Source organism: Gopherus flavomarginatus, chromosome 15, assembly GCF_025201925.1.
Source record: "Gopherus flavomarginatus isolate rGopFla2 chromosome 15, rGopFla2.mat.asm, whole genome shotgun sequence".
Lineage (NCBI taxonomy): Eukaryota > Metazoa > Chordata > Testudines > Testudinidae > Gopherus > Gopherus flavomarginatus.
The window spans coordinates 1,648,188-1,670,091 of NC_066631.1; the positions used below are offsets into that span (position 1 = coordinate 1,648,188).

At 46.8% G+C, this 21,904-nt stretch overlaps 1 protein-coding gene across 1 annotated transcript; it reads left to right on the plus strand.

Annotated features, from left to right (window-relative positions):
• Positions 1–15,826: 15,826 nt before the first annotated feature.
• LOC127034706 (leukemia inhibitory factor-like) lies at positions 15,827–21,513 on the plus strand. The gene is made up of 3 exons (XM_050923876.1): positions 15,827–15,845; positions 19,786–19,964; positions 21,076–21,513. The coding sequence occupies exons 1-3, from the start codon at positions 15,827–15,829 to the stop codon at positions 21,511–21,513; spliced, it is 636 nt and encodes a 211-aa protein (XP_050779833.1).
• The last annotated feature ends 391 nt before the right edge of the window (positions 21,514–21,904 follow it).

The window sequence follows — 21,904 nt, forward strand, 5'->3', positions numbered from 1 at the left end:
TAGCCGTGGGAATGGCAAGGCTTTTTTTAGACTGCTAGACAGGAAGGATTTGCTCTTGGGGCCAGGGACTCTAGTATGTGCATGACATCCTGGCCCTATTGTAATCAATGGAAGTTTTGCCATTGACTTAAATAGGTCCAGGAACTCCCACTACAGCTGTACAGGGCACATGGGAAACACACTCCTGACTGAGCCCCTGGGTGCTGCTTAATCCAAAGAGCAGTAATAATGGACCTGAGGGGCTGAATAGCCAGCTAGGCCATAGCCCCTCCTTAGCTGTGCTAGTGGGCTGCCAGGCATGCTAGGGCAACTCCCTTGTAGAACACTGGGACCCAAGGGTATGATGTAATAGTCTGACCAATAATTCCCTTCTCTTACAGCATCCACGGCTCGCCTGGGCCTTGGGGCATGTGCTCTCCCAAGCCGCTCTGCCAGTTCAGTCCCTCACGCACAGGCTCCTTGGCCTTGCAGAACTCTTCTGGATCTGCCCCTGCTCACATCCCAGCAGAGCTTAGCATTTGGTAAGCTCGATCCATTAGCAGGGTTTCAGCTGGAGCCAGGACTTGGGCAGCTCGCCTCTAGGACCAAGGCTAAGAGGTGCTTTATGCAAGATGTAACATGCAGGGGCTGTGGAATACAGAACTTGAGTTTAGCTCCTCAGGTACCTGAAGGGGTGGAATCCGCTGACCTTAAAATCCTGGCAGAGCCAGAACAAACTTGTTCTTGATAATGGTGCTGATGAGCTGCTTGCAGGGGCACCTAGCGGATGACAAGGTTGGGACCCCGTTGTGCTGGTGATATGCTAACATATGAGGTGAGATTTTTTGATAGTGCTCAGCGTTGGCCTAACTCAGGTCTCGTGGTTAGTCATGACAAATCTCTCTGTCACTGCAGGCCAGTGCTGAGAGCCCCAGAGTAAATGCTAGGCCTTGCCCCAAAGGCTAGAGGGTGAGGCATACCAGGTGGGTTGAGATGCATAGATGCTGCAACTCAGGGTGTGGGCGGTACAGTAGCCCCCCCTGGCTTGAAGGGGTTTCCATCATCTACAGGGTTGGCAGTTCGGTTCAATGGCTTCAGTCCCCCCCCCGCCCCCGCCACACACACACTATACACATTGTTCCAGCCCCCCCCTCGAGATGGCGCAAGGGGATAATGGCAATAACATGGTGTGTGCAATTCTTGCTCGGGCTTGCAGCACCAGCGGGAGAGGGGGAGCTGGGTGTTTCAAAGGTTGAGAGAGATGAGAGCTCCACCCCTATGGTCTTTTTTAACATGAATAGAATTGGAAGGTACGTGAGGTTGTAGCCAGCCGGAAAGTTCATTTTGAAATTGAAACAGAGAGGGGCTGAGCTGTGGGCATGTACAACCAGACCCATAATGGATTCTGAATGAAGTGAGAGCTTTTGCTTCTCTAATCCGGCAGACTCAGGAGCCTAGTCCAAAAGGAAGAGGAGAAACTGCATCTGCCCTCTCCTTCTTCCTCTTTAGCTCATCCATGCTTTGTTTAGTCAGACATGAGGCTTTTTGCCTCTTGAGAAGAACCTTAAGAATATTCTGTGCATGGCCTTGGCTAGCCTGCTCTAGCTCCACTGCCAGAACTGAGCTAAATGCTGGAATTACTGGGGGAGGTTCTCTGACCTGTGTTATACAGGGGATCAAGACTAGTTGATCAAAAGGGGCCCTCTTGGAGATATACCTATCCTATCTCATAGAGCTGGAAGGGACCTCAAAAAGGTCATTGAGTCCATCCCCCTGCCTTCATTAGGCAGGACCAAGTACTGATTTTGCTCAGATTCCTAAGTGGCCCCCTCAAGGGCTGAATTCACAACCCTGGGTTTTAATAGGCCAATGCACAAACCACTGAGCTATCCCTCCCCCACTACCTAGTCTTAAACATGCTGACTCTAGCCTGGGGATTTGCCCCAGTACAGGCATCAGTGGAGCTGCACAAATACAACCTCTAGTGAAGAAGGTCAAACTGCTAATGGCATTGGGTGAGTTTAGCCTGACTTCAAGCAGAAATAAACTCCCCTACGTCAAGTAATTGCTATGCCTGTCTACCCAGGGGTGCAGCCACATTGATGGTTGTAACCAGGGCAAATCCTTAGTCCAGACAAGGCTATCAGTGAAGATGGGGTATAGAACTGTTGAAAGGCAGAGACTAATCAAGCTAACACTTCCATTTTAATGAGTTGTTAGCCCAGAAACCAGGAGGCCAAGCCAGTTATTCTGATCCTCTTTTATCTTTGTTATGATTGGTGTGTAATTTGGACCACAGAGATTTACCATTCTTGAGATCTGTATTCCAAAGTGTCAAAATCCATGTGAAGAGGTCCAAGAGAGTGGAGAAATCAGCTACAAAACTGGGGCTGAGTTAATGGGAAGAAACTCCAGTTCCCAGGTTGATGATATATCCTGAAAGCCATGTGGAACTCCTTTGGGGTTCAGATGGGGAATTCACTGGAATCAGCTGAGCTAGACAGAACAGGATCAGCTGCATATAGGGCACCAGTGGTCCTGCAGGTTCTACAGCCAATGTGAACCGCAGAGAGAAACCTATTCAGCAGGGCAGAGATCCAGATTTCAGCGATTTGCAGTCTGGAGAAGAACGTTCCTATCATTCCTGATGGTCTTAATTTTCATGTCCGGCACTGCTCTGGCTGAGACCTCTTGAACCATGGGTAACTTGATTACAGCCCATACCTACCTATCTGGGGAACAAATATGTCATAACTGTCTCTTCAAGCTAGCAGAGAAAGGTCTAACACAATCCAACAGCTGGAAGCTGAAACTAGACACACTCAGACTGAAAAAAGGTGTACATTTTTAATGGTGAGAGTAATTAATCAGCAGAACAATTTACAAAGGATTGTGGTAAATTCTCTATTACTGGCAAGCTGTAAATGAAGATTGGATGTTTTTCTGAATGCTCTGTTCTAGGAGTTTTTTTTTTTTTAAGTAGATTATTAGGGTTGGAAGGGACCTCAGGTGATCACCTAGTCCAAACCCCTGCTCAAAGCAGGACCAATCCCCAAATGGTCCCCTCCAGGACTGAATTCACAGCCCTGGGTTTAGCAGGCTAATGCTCAAACCACTAAGCCATCCCTCCCCAGTCTCTGGTACTGCTCCCTGGCCTGTGTGATACAGGAGGTCAGACTAGATCAGGGGTTCTCAAACTTCATTGCGCTGTGACCCCTTATTACTACATGATCCCAGCAGGGAGGACCGAAGCCTGAGCCCACTTGAACCCCGGCGCCCCAGGTAGGGGGGCCAAAGCCTGAGCCCCACTGCCCCAGGCTGAGCGGGAGGAGTTGAAGCCCAAGGACTTCAGTCCCAACAGGGAGCCTGCAACTGGAGCCCCACCACCCTCAGGCTTTGGAGTTGACCTGGGGCAGTTGGGCTTGGGCTTTGGATTTGGCCCTGGGCCTGGGCCCCAGCAAGGCTAAGCCAGTCCTGGTGACCCCCTTAAAATGGGATCAGGACCCACTTTGGGCTCCTGACCCACAGTTTGAGAACTGCTGGACTAGATGATCACAATGGTCCCTTCTGGCCTTGGAATCATTGAATTTAGGGGAGTCAGACCCCTCCTTTGAAAAAATCTCACCCCAAATTCTTTAGACTCTCTGGCTTGAGCCACCCTCTGTCACCTTCCCAAATCCATATTAATTTAAAAAAGTCGCTCAGCCCACTCAAATGGTTTTTCCTTGTTAAGTGAGAAAATTGCACCTCCTTCATTGGGGAGGGTGTATTACTGAGAAGTTAGCACATTGCCCTGGGACTCTCGAGAGCTGGCTTCTATTCCTGGTACTGCCATTGGCCTGCTGAGTGACCTTGGGCAAATCGCGTCATGTATTTGTGCCTCAGTTTCCCCCTTTGTAAAATGAGGGCAATACTACTCAACTTTCTTTGTAAAGCTCTTTGAGATATACCGATGAAAGGCTCTATGCCTGAGCTAGGTGTTATTATTATCCCCTCTCTTAGAGCTTTGCAAGTGATGGATCACACTGACTACATGACTAATGCTGTCTTCTGATGGGCTCCTGCCTGGTTTAGATCTACCAATCCAGAGGTGACAGGCTTTGCTATGAGGGGCAGTGTGATCTAGTGGGTAGGGCATAGGCCTGCAGTTCAGGAAATCTAGGCTCCATTCCAAGCTCTACCACTGACCTGCATTGTGACCTTGGTCAAGTCATCTCTCTTTCTTCTCACTCTGTTCAGATTTTAAGCTGTTTTGGACAGGGGCTGTCTCTTGTGTCTGTGTAGCACCCCGTACAATGGGGTCTTGATTTCAGGCGGGATCTCTAGCTGATACAGTAACATAAATGAATAATAGGTGCTTCTGGGGAATTTAAGCAAAAATCTTGAACTCCAAATTGATGCAAGTGGTTCACTCTTTGTTCTGTGGCATCCTTCCCTGGGGTGGGGATGACCTCACATATGAGTTTTGCAAGAATTGGTGATAATTTCTGGGATTTTAGAAGTAATTTTTCTGCCAAATCAGTGTCCACTCTCACTCCTCACATAGAGTGATGGCTTTTGGAGCTGATCCTAGAATCTCTGACTCCTGTTCATATGTCTTTGATATTCAGAAAGAAAACAGGAAAGATCCTCTGGGCAAAGACTTTTCTAGGCAGTGCAGCAGATTTTAAAGTTATGCATCAAAGCTTAACTAATGGATTAAACCACAAAACTCCCATTGAATTTGGTAAGATTAATGTGGCTAAATCCTCGAAGTGGCTTTGGGAATAACACAATCCAGCGCATGTACCAGCTCAATGGAGTTTTTACAGCAAGTAGCATCTGCTTGTGGCAGGGGACGTTTTAGTATCTATTATTAATTATTAGTAATTACAATAATACCGAGTAACCCCAACTGAGCTCAGGGTCCCATTGCACTAGGTATTGTATAAATGCAGAGAGAGACAATCCTTGCCACAAAGAGTTGACAAAAAGACTTTTCCAAGGTCACTCAGTAGGTCAGTGGTAAAACCATGGTTAGCATCTAGGTCTGCTAACTCACCCCAGGGCAGTAACCATTAGGCCATGCTGCCTGCTAGCTCTTCCGATTGAAGAGAGTGTCTCAAGCGGAGCCTGGGGACAAAACGTGATCCCCACTTTAGTGTGGGGCCTGCCAGTTGAGCTCCCCTGACACTAACAGCTGCCTTTGTTTTTTTCTTGCTGCTAACAGTCCTTTTGTCCATGTAGAGTGGAGCATCCCACAGTACAGCTGTGTGAGCTGCATGCACAAGATTACCACTTGCACAGGGTGGGCTTTTTCGCACACCCTGATGCACCTGCAGCTAGTGCAGGCACTGTTAGCTGTGAGGCCTTACTCCACCCTGGGAGCTGCTGCTTGACCACGTCCTGCTCATTGACATTTAAGTCAGATATATGAAACATACATGCTGGACCCACTGGACACCCCCAGCAATGGTACAACCCAGCTGTGTGCTGGGGCTGTGCACTCAGGCTCAAAGAAACCCGAACAACTCGGAGTATCTTTGTATTTGTACATATGGTCTCCGTTGTTTGTTTTACTCACACCGCCTTTTCTAATGGCAAAGCAAAGTGAGATCCAGTCTTCTCATGGCCACCATCCAGGAGCTGAAATAGCACAAGTTCAGCCCTTGCCTCATTGGGGCTAATTGAGACATTACAAAATCCAGTGAAAGAGGTGAACGCAAAGCTAATGAGTGAGAAGAAAGTGCAGCCTAGGGGATCTGGCACTAGACTAGGAAACATGGGCTCTGTTCCTGGCTAAACTCTCTGCGGTATGGCCTCTCTCTGTGTTTGTACAATAACTAGCACAGTGGGGCCCAAATATGATAGTAATACAAATGATTAATAACACTGCTCTACAGCCAAAATGCTTCTGAAATAAATGTAGTCCAACTTTACTAATTCTGGGTCACTGAGAACAAAAATGATGCTTAAAATTGTTGATTGGCTCTAGTTTTCAACATATGCTATTGGGTCAGTATATACGACCCTTGACTTGGGAATGGTGGAGGATAAGTGAGTTATAAAGGGAAGGGATCTCAATTTAAACCAGAAATGACTAAAATACATCTTTGACTGGATCTATGAATAAATCTATGACTAGGTTTGGACAGTACTTGCTTTTTAGGCAAAACAATGAATGATGCAATCTGAAGCTGGTATTGCGTCATACATGATATGAATTGCATCATGTTATTCCTAGAAGTCATGGATGATGCAATCATAACAAAGCTTACATCACTCTGCTGAACAAATTGCCCTATATCAGCTCTAGAAATCATACAGTGTCGTGCTCTCTTCTTTGTCAGTGTTTGATTTTGCAAAGGGACACATTTCTGTTTAGCCAAAGTGAGCAGAGATGCCTCGTACTTGTGTGAACAGTGCAGATAACTTCTGCTATGTTTGTGGTGAAGTGACTTTTGCATCACAAAAGTGCAGTCTAACCACTATGGTTAAGAAAGCCTATCACCTTTATTTTGGCTGCAAAATTGGAGATCAGGACAAGAGGTGGGCCCCACACATATGCTGCAAGACTTGTGCAACAAATCTTCGCCAGTGGTTGAACAGGAAAAGGAAATCTATGCCTTTTGCAGTGCCAATGATTTGGAAAGAGCCAACAGATCATACCAGCAATTGTTACTTCTGCATGGTGCCTCCAGTTGGGAAAGGTGTGTCAAAGAAGAAAAAGTGGACTGTGCATTATCCAAACATTCCATCAGCTATACACCCAGTACCCCACGGAGGAGGACTGCCGGTTCCTGATGCACCAGAATCATTCTCACTTGAGTCAGATGAGGAAGAGGAAGAGGATGAACTTCTGGTCCTGAACCATCCATGTCTCAGGACCCACATTTTCTCCTATCCTCCTCCTCTGACCACACCTCATAACACAAGGTGAACTGAATGACCTTGTCAGGGATTTGGAACTACCCAAGAGTAAGGCAGAGCTGTTGGGCTCCAGACTACAGCAGTGGAATCTCCTGGCAGGCTATCAGGGCAAATGGAGCCCATCAATGCTTGCAGACTATTGCTGGACAGTGACAAGGGATGCTCCATTTAATGAATATAAGAGACAAGTCAAGAAGCGCCGAGTAGACACTGAACAGGACTAAACTATGTACATAATAGTTTTTTGCCTTCTGTTTCATAATAAATTTTATTTATATAACCCTTTTGCTGATTTTTAAAGTGTTACATAAAGAGGACAGGTGAAATATTATCATGCAAAGCAACCATAAACACATGAAAAGACCTAGGTTTACAATTTATGATTAAAACTCTACTATCTACACAATATACATAGACATAAAATGTAAAAACTTAAATATCTTAGAAACAATAGCCAAACAGTTGTTTTAATTGTCATATTTGAATTCAGCACATCAAAATACATAATAAATATCACATTTTATCTCTGAAGCAGACGACTTCTCAAAAATTGTAGATCAGTGTAATAGATACCAAATACCTCACACAGATGCTACTTACTGTGAAATCCCCATGGATCTGATACATGCACTGGACTGTGTTATCCCATGGGTGGTAATAGTTTAGGTAAAATGATTCCTAGCTGCCATCATTTCTTTGCTAGGAGAATGAGTCTTGGGGATAAGAGAGAGGCAGTAGATGTGGTGTACCTAGACTTCAGTAAGGCATTTGATACGATCTTGCATGATATTCTTATCAATAAACAAGGCAAATAAAATTTAGATGGGGCTACTAATAAGGTAGGTGCATAACTGGCTGGATAACCATGCTCAGAGAATAGTTATTAATGGTTCCCAATCCTGCTGGAAAGGTATAACAAGTGGGATTCTGCAGGGGTCTGTTTTGGGACCAGCTCTGTTCAATATATTCATCAACAACTTAGATATTGGCATAGAAAGTATGCTTATTAAGTTTTCAGATGATACGAAACTGGGAGGGATTGCAACTGCTTTGGAGGATAGGGTCATAATTCAAAATGATCTGGACAAATTGGAGAAATGGTCTGAGGTAAACAGGATGAAGTTTAACAAAGACAAATGCAAAGTGCTCCACTTAGGAAGGAACAATCAGTTTCACACATACAGAATGGGAAGAGACTGTCTAGGAAGGAGTATGGCAGAAAGAGATCTAGGGGTCATAGTGGACCACAAGCTAAATATGAGTCAACAGTGTGATGCTGTTGCAAAAAAAGCAAACGTGATTCTGGGATGCATTAACAGGTGTGTTGTGAGTAAGACATGAGAAGTCATTCTTCTGCTCTACTCTGTGCTGGTTAGGCCTCAACTGGAGTATTGTGTCCAGTTCTGGGCACCGCATTTCATGAAAGATGTGGAGAAATTGGAGAGGGTCCAGAGAAGAGCAACAAGAATGATTAAAGGTCTTGAGAACATGACCTATGAAGGAAGGCTGAAAGAACTGGGTTTGTTTAGTCTGGAAAAGAGAAGACTGAGAGGGGCATGATAGCAGTTTTCAGGTATCTAAAAGGGTGTCATAAGGAGGAGGGAGAAAACTTGTTCACCTTAGCCTCGAAGAATAGAACAAGAAGCAATGGGCTTAAATTGCAGCAAGGGAGATTTAGGTTGGACATTAGGAAAAAGTTCCTAACTGTCAGGGTGGTTAAACACTGGAATAAATTGCCTAGGGAGGTTGTGGAATCTCCATCTCTGGAGATATTTAAGAATAGGTTAGATAAATGTCTATCAGGGATGATCTAGACAGTATTTGGTCCTGCCATGAGGGCCGGGGACTGGACTCGATGACCTCTCGAGGTCCTTTCCAGTCCTAGAATCTATGAATAAATCTATGCATCTTCTGTTCTATAATATTTGCTTTTTGTGGGGCAGGTTGTGGCAAAGGGCTGAGGCCTGAGTTGATTGCGCACTTGTAACACCTACCATCTTGGCATGTACATTGGAGAATAAACCAGAAACTTCCAGAGCTTAAAACACCAGGGCTCCGGAACTGACTCCTAGCCTGTACTGCACAGGCACACGGGGGGCTGCAGTGCACCCTCGCCTGGGGTTACACGTCTGCTCCACAATCAGCACTTGCATCACCTTCCCTGGGACACGACATCACATCCAGATTCACCCCGCCCCCAGCTGTGTGCTGTGGCTGCCATCAAAGGTGAAGCTGCAGCAACCAGCCAGATTGGGCTTGTGCTCTGTGTTTCTGCTTTGGGGGAGCAAATGGAGCCCTAACCAGGGGTAGGTATGTTTTTTTCCTTAGAAATATCAGCAGTGTTCACTGAAGCCTTCCTTCTTTTGCTGAAGAACTTGTCGGGTGACTCAGAAATGCCAGTTGGCAGCTTTTCCCGCCTTTAGCTAAAGGAAACACATGCTTAGATCTTAGCAAAAGTACAAAGAAAGTGAAAGCTGATTCATGAGGGGAGAGTCATTTTCATTCAGACTGTTTAATGACCTGTTTCACTCAAACACTCAGGAGGGAAACTGGCTGCTGTCAGAATCCCACCATCTCTCCAGTCATCCATAGAGCCTTCTGGGGTAGGAAAGAGCTGAATTTATAATACAAAGGGGGGGAAGACCAAGATGAGAAAATAAACATTAAACTCCCCTATCTTTCACATTGGATTTGCATAAGCACCTAGAACAGAAATAATTAATAGTGATACCAGAGCTCATCTAGCACTTTGCATCAGCAGCGCTCAAAGTGCTTTACAAAAGAGGCCATGCTCCCACTGCACAGACGAGGAAACTGAGACACAGAGAGAAAAGTGACTTGAGGAGGGAGCCTTGATCCCTGACTTGGATCTCTCAGTGCTACTGCAATAATCAAACTTTACAGGCCTTCTTTTGCTGTAATAAAGAAGCAGATTCACCTTTAAGGCCAATGAGTGATCCAGCAGGATGTCAGAGAGCAGGCGCTGTCCCTTTATGCTTTTGTAAAGGTGCCCCCCCCAACTGATGAGCACTAGCCATGACCTGAGTAACTATCTCCCAGACAGCTCCCTGGCTCTCCTCACTGCAGCTCAAAGTGCCCGCATCAGAGGCATTCAGCTCTGAATCAACTTCAGAATAATGTGCTGTTGGAAAGACTTGAGGGAGTTACCTGCATATCAAGGACATTCTTGTATTCTCTATACTATCACTCGCTGGGGCGGTGGATGACTCCATAAAACATTACAAGGTTCACAGGCCACAGAATGTTTGCTTAAATCTTTGCTATGACATTTTTATACATCATCCTATAGACATGCAGTTTAAGCATTTGTACAGTGGCATTAACCCCTGCCTGACCTCTCTCTCTCTCTTTCTCTCTCTTTTTAATTTTCTTTGAAGTTCTAATATTCCTCTGCTGACATGGATCACACCTGCCTGGGAACACGGTAATGTGCTTATGTGTATATAACTTCTATGTTTTCTCATAGGACGGGGCACTTTGAAACAGAACCACTGAGTCCAGTATCATGTTCCCTTGCCACATCTGGTTTAGAAATCTTCTTAACACAATGGACCTATGAGACTCATTGCCACAGGAAGTTATTGAGGTTAAGAACTTAGCAGGAGTCAAATAGGGACTGGATATCTACGTGGATAACAACATCATCCAGAGTTACAATAGTAAGATTTCTTTTAAAATCCCATGAGTTTTAGAGATTGCAAATTCAGGCTTTGGAGTTGACCTGGACTGTCTTTTTTGTTTTGTATAGTGCCTAGCACAAGAGGGTCGTGGTCCTTGAGTGGGACACCTAGGCACTAGCACAATAATAATAATCCTCATGCTTCAGGGCATAAGCCAATTGCTAACTAAAGGAGTCAGGAGAAAACTTTCCCTGGGGGGAAGATTATCCCATGTGTGGCTACTACAGGGTTTGTTGCGTCTTCCAGTGGGGGATCTGGTACTGACCCGCTCTGTGCCTCAGTTTCCCCATCTGTAAAATGGGGATAATGACACTGATGACCTTTATAAAGCACTTTGAGATCTGATGAAAACTGCTGCATAAGCGCTACATGTTATTATTTAGTAATTCCTATTTTGTCTGAGAGCAGCCAATCCAAAATGCTTCAGACAAAGCCATACAAATCTCATGATTCGCCTTGTTGTGTCGTACTAAATAGGGTGTAGGAGTGAAAGATCGTCCTGACCCCAGTTAGTGATTCACTTATCATAAAGACTGAGGCTTGGAAGCATGAGGGTCTTGTGGTTAGGGCATTGCAACAGCCCTCTCAAGATCTGGATTAAATTCCTAGTTCCACAGTAGACATCCTATGTGATGCTGGGCAAATCACTCAGAGGATAATAACTCTGTCTCATAAGCTTAGCCTACTTATTACAACTGCAGATGCCCTTTTTTTTTATTCATATACATGTCTAGCCCTTTTATGAGTCATGCTAACCTGGCTGCCACCACACTATCTGGTGGCAGTGAGTTCCACAGGCTAAACTAGGTTTATGTCAAAATCTATTTCCACGTATCCATCTAGATGTTAGCCCCTCCTTAGCACAGGCCAGGACATTTCAGGTGATCATTTATTCAGCTCTAGCCACTCACTGAAGCCATCCTAACAGTAGGAAGCTGAAGCCAAATTTCAGCTCCACATCCTTCCTCTCTAACACAAAAACCTGTATTAATTTCTGTGTTAAAATTAAAACTCTGTGTAACAATATATGCAAATTAAGTGTGGTCCTAGCAGTCAGTCTTGCAAAGTTATGCAGCACTAGTAATCAGGACTTACTTCACCCTTCAGTGAAATGCAGCCTCCTCTGGGACAGGTTGTGGTGGCTGTGCAACAGCATAATATTGCGCAGAAGGGCAGCTCATCAGGGCAAGGCAGGAACCCAAATAAAGCCCAAACTAGTGTTATTTGGGGAAAACCAAATGTCTCAGCATTTGTGTTGTATGTTTCACTGCAATCTGGATGCCGTAGGGGGCCAGATAGCTCAGGGTCAGCTCTTTCCATAGGATTTCCACTGTCCAGGAATAGCAATACAGAGGGAGGATCAGACCTTGGGTTATTTCAGACCCATTTATATGGCTCCCTGGAGCATTACAAAGCCAGTGAAAAATGTAAACACAAATACTTTGGCTACAAAGACTCAACCAAATGCCCAACCCTACCAGACAATAGTTTAAGACAGGAAGTGAAGAAGAATTCCTGCAGAATTGAATAGGGAGAATGTAGGGAGGTGGGACCCAAACTGAAATGGAGCAAGAACACCATTGCCTTTCCTGCTCAGTGCCAGGGCTCTTCAATGACTCTGAGTAGCCAGGGTTTCGGTTTTACATTTCACTAAGGAATTGGCATTTCCTTCTGTGACAGGTTCAGTCCCAGAGATCCCCATGGGACTGTTACCTGATGTGCTGAAACTATTTCTGAGCCCGTTTTCCTTGCCAGCTTGGGACTCCAGAACCCACCTTGTTGAGCCAGACATGCTAGTCTGCTGCAACACAGATTCAGGGTCTGGGCCACATCCCCAAAGCTACAGACTTTAACCAAAAATAGCACAGCAGGTTACCTCTCTCCAGCACCCAGACACCCAGTCCCCAATGGGATCCAAACCCCAAATAAATCCATTTTACTCTGTATAAAGCTTATAGGGGAAACTCATAAGAACATAAGAACGGCCGTACTGGGTCAGACCAAAGGTCCATCCAGCCCAGTATCCTGTCAGCCGCCAGTGGCCAATGCCAGGTGCCCCAGAGGGAGTGAACCTAATAGGTAATGATCAACTGATCGCTCTCCTGCCATCCATCTCCATCCTCTGACAAACAGAGTCTAGGGACACCGTTTCTTACCCATCCTGGGTAATAGACATTCATGGACTTAACCTCCATGAATTTATCCAGTTCTCTTTTAAACCCTGTTATAGTCCTAGCCTTCATAACCTCCTCAGGCAAGGAGTTCCACAGGTTGACTGTGCGCTGTGTGAAAAAGAACTTCCTTTTATTTGTTTTAAACCTGCTGCCCATTCATTTCATTTGGTGGCCCCTAGTTCTTATATTATGGGAACAAGTAAATAAGTTTTCCTTATTCACTTGCTCCACATCACTCATGATTTTATATACCTCTGTCATATCCCCCTTAGTCTCCTCTTTTCCTTGTCCACCCTCTATAACACTGATAGAGAGAGATGCACAGCTGTTTGCTCCCCCAGGTATTAATCACTTACTCTGGGTCTATTAATAAACAAAAGTGATTGTATTAAGTATAAAACATAGGATTTAAGTGATTTCAAGTAATAACAGACAGAACAAAGTAAATTGCCAAACAAAATAAAGCAAAAACATGCAAGTCTAAGCCTAATACATTACTAAACTGATTACAGGTAATATCTCACCCTCAGAGATATTCCAATAAGCTTCTTTTATAAATTAGACTCCTTCCTAGTCTGGGTCCAATCTTTTCCCCTGGTACAGTCCTTGTTAGTTCCAGCAGACATCCCAGGTGGTAAGCAGGGGCCTTCTCATGACTGGTGGCTCCCTTTGTCCTGTTCCACCCCCTTTTTATAGCTTTGTCTCTCTGGGTCCCCACCCCTCCTTCTAAATGGAAAAGCACCAGAGTTAAGATGGATTTCATTATCAGGTAACATGGTCACATGTCCTGTGAGACCCCAGCCTCCATTCTTCCTGGGCTGGCCCACAGGTACACAGGACGGTTTGCAAGTAAACAGAGCCATTTACAGTTCATTGATTCTGAAGAACCCTTAATTGCTTCCATGTAATATGTTTACATCAGTAATGTAAGTTTATATCTTATTCTCCTAACTCCAGACACAGAAATAATACATGCAAACAAATAGGATGAACACACTCAGTAGAGTACAAGATTTGTAATGATACCTTACAAGAAATCTTTTGCATAAAGCATATTCCAGTTACATCATTTTCACATTTATAAGCATATTTTCATAAAGCATATGGAGTGCATCCCACCTTCTATCATAGCGCCCGCTAGTGCCTTGCTGAGGCATTGGCTCAGTTGGATGACACAGTTGGAGGCACACTCCCTTCAGTCATTACTCAGGGAGGAGAGTGCCCCCTGCTGCATAGCAGCCCCTAGCACTGCATAGGGGCATTGCAATTAGTGATGACTCAGAGTAGATGGCGCCCCCTCCTGAATTAACCATGCCGCTGCCTGCAGTACAGGCCCCCTAGAACCTACTTAGGCATTGGGGTCAACATGGATTCAGAAGGGAGAGCGCCACCTACTGAGTCACCCGCTCTGCTCCCTGCCGCACAGTGCCCTCTAGCACCCTGCTGGGCATTGGTTCAGTACTGACCCAGATGGACGAGCTTGCTGCATTGAGACACAAGCATTGCCTGACGGTTCCTTGGAGCTCTCCCGCCCAGGGACTTCAACATGTTCAGCCTGCTGGTGTGAACAAGATATAAACGTATTAGAACTGCTTCCGGGCTTGAGCACGGCTTTAAAAAATTACTTTAACCCAGCTATGCCCTGTCTGCACCTTACAGCACAGCTGTGTTCAAGGGCAATTGTGCTTCTGACGTCACTGGGGCTGTATCACTGGCCGCCAGCTGAGGAGCTAGCCCTGTGTGTTCAGACAGTGTCCACATGGCAAAAGGGGCCAAGGCGGGAATTGGAGAGGAGGCGATTTCAGCATAATCCCAGCATTGCAGCTGGAAAATAAACTGCATCTTCCTGAGCAGGCTTAGCAGCCAGCCTGCAAGGGAGCATCCCGGGGAAGATGGCTCTTGCTAATGTAATAAAATCAACCCCCCTTGAACCAAACCCAGAGTCTGAGTCCATAACCTACAGAACTAGAGGCAGGAGCTGTTGCTACCAGAACTAAAGGGTCAACGCTCTTCACTAGCAGCAGCACAGCAGGGCTAGTGGAAAATTTTCCATCAAAACTATTTTCTGCCAGGAAATTGGGTTTTCAGTCTAATGAAGATTTTGAATGAAAAGCGTTTCTGTCGGTAAAAGACATTCCACCCCCCAATGCCTGGGACCAGAACCACTTTCCTGTGCAGCAAGGAGCCAGCCTGACTCCCAACAGCACGGCTAGTTTCCATGTCCATAGGCTATTGTCCCACAGGAATGTGCAGTGAAGTGACCCGGGACTGCCCTACACTAGCACAGCACGGAACAGCTCATTCACTAGCACACTTCAGCACTTGACCTGGCAGAGAATTCCCAATTGATTGCACCACCTTAGAGACCATGACATACAGCTGAGCAGTCACAATTCCATCCCTTTCTCTCTCCCCCCTCCCTGATTCATGTAAATGTCTATTTTGTAACATCCCCACCCACTGAAATACTTTCCCTGCCAGCATGACCTTTGGTTTCATTCAGGATTAGCTCGAATCCTTGCTGTTTTCTAAATGAGACAGACCCGGTGCTCTACCTATGCATTACACTGCATCTGAAACGATGAAAAGCAACTGTGGGGGGGAAACCCCCAGCAGGGGAGGTGGGAGGTGAAAGTTCTCTAAGGAAGAAGACTCACCCTCAGGAAACTGCAGCACTTTTCCCTGGGTGAGTCGCAGGATTGTCCTATGGACGTAGGCAGAATTTTTTTTCAGGAGTCAGTTTGCAAATTCATGGGTTTTCCTTTAATCAACCCCTCTCTCTGCTTCAAACAATTCCAGAATGAAGTATTCAGTAAAACCACAGCATGATGACCTCAACATTATCACAAAAAGTTACTTAGAAATAACCATTCACTGTTTCCAAACCGATCGCTACTTCCTGATTGTTAGTTTGAATGAATCTGCCTAACTTTCCCCCCCCTCCACCTCTTTCTTACAGACTGTATATAAACCAGTGAAATCCCCCAGTATGAACATGAATTTCTGAAAACTCCTTCTGTCAACATCAATCTCTCTTAAGTTGCTCCTGGGATACAGCTCAAAATGAAGTTCATTCCAGCAGGTAAAACCATCTTTGTCAATCCTATTTGACTTTTTTTTTTTAACTTGGCTGATTTTGAAGCAATCAATCACACCTTTTGTCTGAGGCTCTTCTGTCTGGCGCAAAGAGAAACCCTTAAGAAACTTTTTCCCTAGTCTTAGCATCTCTGAGAATTGGCAGTAAAAAGCAAACATGCCTCTCTGGCATATTTCCACAAACATCTGGAAATTTATACCACTTTAAATCTTCCAAAGGGTTTTTGAATTCTTTTGGGTCTCTCGCTGCTGAGAAACACTGATAACTCTTGTTTAATTAGATTTTTGAAAAAATCAGAGAAATAAGGAAGTTGCCAATTGCAATATGTTTTTGGATTGAAAAGATCAGAGTAGAGCTTATCTAAAGGATAGGCACTGAAGCCAGAATGTTGTTCTCGTGGCCTGAGTACAAGTCATGTCTATGTGAAATGTTGTAGGGTAGACTGCGCTATGCAAACTAGTGCAATAGGGAGAAAAGAGTTTTAAGGGTTTTAAGCAGAGCAGGCAGCATGGCCCACTGGCTGGTGCACTTGGCTGTGAATCAGGAGCGCTGGCTTCTGGTCCCAGCCCTGCCACTGGCCTCATGAGTGCCCTTGGACAAATCACTGTGCCTAAGTTTCCCTCTCTGTGAAATGGGGATAATGGTAGTGAGTGCTGCCTTAAAGCACATCGAGATCTAATGAGAATGAAGCTACAGAAGAGTAAGGTATTACGGAGACCCTGGACTAGAGAAGCTGAATGAGATTGCAAAATAATATTAATTTAGTGGTGAATGTCACAAGCCACCTCAGCACTGCTGGGCTCTCTGACAGTCCCAGAGCTGAAATATGCATGGGAGAAAACTGCATAGTCCTGGCCCACATCAGACCATGTTCCTCCCTACTGAAAGTTTAATTACATCAAGGAGGGCATTGGCTGTGTCCTTTGCTCTCCATCCTCCTTTGCTTTTCCTGAAAATGCCCTTTCCCAAACATGAGCACTGCTATGTGAGTGATTGCAACACAGAAGGGAAGTCCTGTCAGTTGCAATGTACAAATTAGGGCACGGATGCTGCTGCAGTGAGTGTAAATAAAGTAATTATCGTATGACTTGTGACCTGCAGCGATTCTAAGATTCTGACAAGTGTGGACAACTTCAGAGTTTGTCAGATCCCAAGAACTATGTGTTTTTTCAGCAGCTGCATTGTGACATTGCTTGTTGAGCTGGCTGTCTCTAGGTCCAATCAGCAGAGGTTGAGTTGAGTATGTTCTACTTTGCACAGGATCAGGCCCTCAAGATACTATGTTCCATAGAGCGGAATAGTGTAATTTTTCTCCCTTGCTGTGCAGTTTATAGTACGGAACTGTGGGGGTCATGACCCCAAGTTCTAGCTGTCCAGATCTGTACAGTATTTTCAACTCTGCCACTAGTGACCTTGGTTGTGTCACTCTGTGACTCAGTTTTCCCATCTGTAAAATGGGGATGATAAGGTTTACCTGTCTTTTTAAAGGGCTTTGGGATCCTTGGATGAAAAGCACCATGTAAATGCCAAGGATTATTATTCATAATAATAATTCATAACAGCACCATTACCACTATGTGATACTATTCCCAAACGGCAGCATATTAATCTCTGGGCACTATGGGAGAACAAGAGAACAAGCAGGAATGTCCAGGGGTTGAAACAGAGAGGGAAAGGATACACAGTTCATCTTTCATATCATCATTTGACCTGCTCTGTTCCTCTGTGACACATGGCTTTGGTCACCTGGCAGCCTGTCCCACTTGTGGCTGTGCTGAATTTGGTGCTGGTATCCCAGGCAGTGAGGGGGTCGGTGTGTGTGGTGTGTGCGGGGTGATAGTTGGAGTTTCAGCCCAAAGGCAATGGGTTATCCAAAATTATCCTGAAACCACCTCCCCGGCTTCAACCTGGTAATATCATCAGATGCAAGATTAGGCTTCTGCTATTATTAGCTATTCATATTACAGTTGGGCCTACAATAATGACATATTACACCCAAGACCAGGGCTCCATTGTGCTAGTCTCTGTCCCAAAGACCTCACAGTCTAAACAGACAACAGGGACCGAGGAAACTGAGGCACGGAGAATAACAGTGACTTACCCTAGCTCACCCTGAGGCAGAGGTAGGTTTAGAAACCAGGGGTGAGATCCTGGGGACATCAATGACAAAACCCCTGTTGATGTCCCTAGGGCCAGGCTGGCACCCCGGTTTCCAATCCCGCTAGACAACACTGACTCCTGTGAGTGCAACTGGGAGCCTGGGATTTTGACACATGACGGCAGGCATTAATGCCTTCCTGCATCCACTCCCGTGATGGGGCTGCCTCTCATGCAAGATGGCTAACCTGCGAGGGAGAGGTGGGATCTTTGCCTATGGGGCCACACCAGAGGAGGGGAACCCGAATCAGTGCACAGTGAGAGACAGGTCAGCAGGCGGTGATGCAGCCCATAGCTGATTGTGGATCACCAGCAGGCCACCTCCCAGGTGGGGAGGATCAGGAACTCAGGGGAAGACAAGAGCTCACCTTGATGTGGAGAGGGGTAGAAAGAAGACTCTGCTTGAAGAATAAGAGCACCGTTTCTTTAAATGTGTAGCAGGCAGCCAGGCTGGGGCAGATCTCAGGCAGAAACTCTACAGTGAATCAGAGAAAGAGAGAAGCTTTAGGGATAATACCAACCTCCTAAGTCTCCTTGTTAAGTTTTAGAAGAGAACAGTTGGTTCTGTGATTCTTTACTATTGCCTTATGACAGGTGCTGGGGAAAATCACTACTCCACTCAGACTGAGCCTGGTTGGCTGGCCGGCCCCAGTTCTGCACATATTAGCAGTTTCTCCTACTAGGCAGACAAACCAGCATTTGTTCAAGAATGCTTACTGGTCGGGGGGGGTTCTTTAATAACTCTTAGCATGAGTAGACGGCAAAGCTGATAATATCATTATCCCCACTTCATAGAAGGGGAAATTGAGAAACTTGTCCATAGCCACCCACTAGGTAAGGGTTGGAGCTAGGAATAGAACTCATGTATCCTGAGTCCTATGCCACAGTGCTAGCTACTAGACCACCCTGCCTTTGAGATGACCCCCTTGGAGACACCTCAGCTGGCCACTATTGAAACTTTGATCGGTGTCAACAGCACGAGCCCGGAGAATGGGCACAAAACCCACACCCAGCCCTACTCCCTGCTTTGCATGCTTGACTAAATCTGACAGGTAGTCACAGACAGTTGCGCAACCTGAGAACACAAAAAGCTCCCAAAGAAAAGAAAAACCCAGGGGAATTCCTGCTCCATTGCAGGGCAGTGCTGAGCCAGGGGACAGTGCTCAGGGGGTGCTGGAGGATGCAGATAGCAGAGCACTGGGGGTTGGGGAGACATGGGGAAATGGGAATTTTCTCCTTAGCTACACTGGTAGAAGTGAGAGGAGAATATGGCCCTTAGGACAAACTCCAGCCCCTATCTACAGGAGCTACAGTGGATACGTGGGCATGGGGGAGCAAAGGGAAACTGGATGAGAGTGGGATGGTTTAGGGCAGGTAGGATGTTGCCTCTGCTTTATCAAAAAGCAGCCCATGTGCCTCAGTCCTGGTGCTAGCTGGCCTGGGAGATGGAAATGTTCTTGGTCCCAGAGATCAGCCGCTCCAGTCCAGGCAAGAGCTGGTTCCCTTCCCAGTGATCTGACCCCTAGAGAGATCCTGCCCGGAGGCAATGGGGGAGAGTCTCTTTTGATTCTTCTTTCCCTCCAGCACTGGCAAGATCAGGAGCTATTAGTGACTGAGGCTGTCCAGTCCCAGTAACACTGGAAGCTTTCCTGGGGGAGATCTCAGAGCTCTCATCTGGCTGGGTGGGCACTGGACTCTGAAGTGAATGGCTCTGATGGCTGGTTCCCCGTGGCATCATCTCACCGATCCCACTTTCCTCTGTGCACAGGTGTTGTCCCCTTGCTGTTGATGATCCACTGCAGATTGATGGTTGGCATGCCACTGCAAGTGAACCTCCCCAGCTCCATGTGTGAAAACACGCACGTATGCAAACCCAACGTGGCCGAGCAGACCCGGAAGCTAGTGGTGCTGCTCAATGCGACGGCTCAGGATCTCTTCAGCATCTATGTAAGTTCCTGTTGGAGCCTCAGCTCCTCCTAAATTAAAATTGTGTGAGCTACACAGGCAGGAGACAGGTCTGTCCTATTTGACCAGCTAAGCTGCTCGTCCCCAAGGACATTGCATCGGGCAAGCGGAACATGCTTATTGCTAGAACCCCATGGGAAGAGTTTACATAAAACTAGCAGGTGTTTGCTTGACCTGTGCAGGATCTCGGGGATGAGCCATGGATGTCAGCTGGGGATGGGGGTGCTCAGCACCTCTGAAAATCAGACCCTGTCCCAGATTTTCCCATCACAAATATAGGACGGGCAATGGAGTGCTGGCCTGCAGGGAGGAGTGGGGATTAGTGGGCTAGATTTTCAGGAGTGGAGTGATGAGTTTAGATGCCAGCCTCAGCTGGGGAAAGCCATTGGTAGGTCACCTTCCAGCCCTTGGGGGGTTACATTTCTATCACCCCTCCCCACTGCACAGTTCGGCACAACTAATGCTCCTGCTGTCCCTGTCCCAGCTGTGGACGGAGCAGGAAGGACTGCGAAGCAGGACCAAAGTGCACTGGTATGTGAGTTATTGGTGCAGTCGGGGGATGGCAGAGAAGAAGGACGGCCCAGTGGATTGGGTGTGAGCCCAGACTTAGGAGACCTGCACACTAATGCCTGTTCCCCGCAGCTGGCCCGCGTGACCTTGGGCAAAGGGCTCCAGCCTGGGTTTTCCACCCGCATGACGGACGGGGTATTAGCCCCGTAAATCCTTTGCAGACTGCCAGATGCTCAGGTGCTTTGGCCCGGGGGGACAGAGAAGAACCTCGCAAGAGGTGCCTCAACTCTTACAGGAGTTCAACAGTCCTGAGTCAGGCCCTTGTTTACTGAGGTTTCGGAGCCTTTCGGGCACAACTGGGCCAAGTTTTCAAGCATTTGTGCACAGCTAGGAGGGCTAGAAACCTCGTTTAATGACAGCTGAGATTCTCGCAGGGCTCCAGGGGCAGGGCTTTAAAACCTACCCTACAGCATGAGACGTGTGATAAAACAGTGAGCCGGGGAGGGCTAAGGTGGGGCAGTGTGTGCGAGGGGCTGTGTGACTGAGATTCCCTAGTCATTTTTCCCCCTCCCGCCTCCCCCAGCTGGACCGCCAAGGTGACCCATTCAGCAGCCACCTGGATGAACTCTGCAATGCCAACGGAACCAACTTCCCTGACTTCCACGTGAACCGAACCAGCCGTACGAAGGAGATCATGGTGGCCTTATACAAGGTCTTTGCCTTCCTGAACGCCTCACTGGGCAACATCACCAGGGACCAGGAGGAGCTTAACCCCACGGCCAAGGAGCTACTGGAGCGGCTCCACAACACCACCAAGACCACGCGGGGCCTGATCTCCAACCTGACCTGCCTGCTGTGCACCGACTACAAGGTCTCCCAGGTGGACGTTACCTACGGCAAGAGCAGTAAGAGCATGAACGTCTTCAAGAAGAAGCAGCAGGGCTGCCAGGTGCTGAGGAGGTACGTGCAGGTCGTCTCCCAGGCGGCACAGGTCCTGCTACCTCACCTCTCGCAGGCATGAGCTGCCAGACAAACGGACCCTGCCACTCCCCCAGGGCCTGCTGAGCCTGACTGTGGAGGGATCAGTGCAGCACGGCTGAAGTGAGCGGGGATCTGAGTTGGGGGCATCTGAGAGGGCATATGACAACCAGCTACAGACTTTGGAGGGCAAGGAGGTGTGATTGCCCTTTTCTCAGCTCTCTTGGTTTGGAAAGCCCCTGACCTTTAAGACACTCAGCTTTCAGGGAATTCATCCATCCAGTGGGGCTGCAGTGGCTCCTTGGGGTGGGACTGGCTCCTCCTTGACAACTGCCTCCATCAAGCCCTCTGCGCTTGCCCAGGGCACCTCTGGACTCTTCCTTCACGGGTGGTCTATTATTAATAAGCCTTGTTTGCTTCCTATTTATTATCTC

Coding starts and splice junctions, on each gene's coding strand:
- LOC127034706 (XM_050923876.1), top strand. Junction 19,965..21,075: donor AGGATCTCTTCAGCATCTAT/GTAAGTTCCTGT, acceptor CGCCTCCCCCAG/CTGGACCGCCAAGGTGACCC.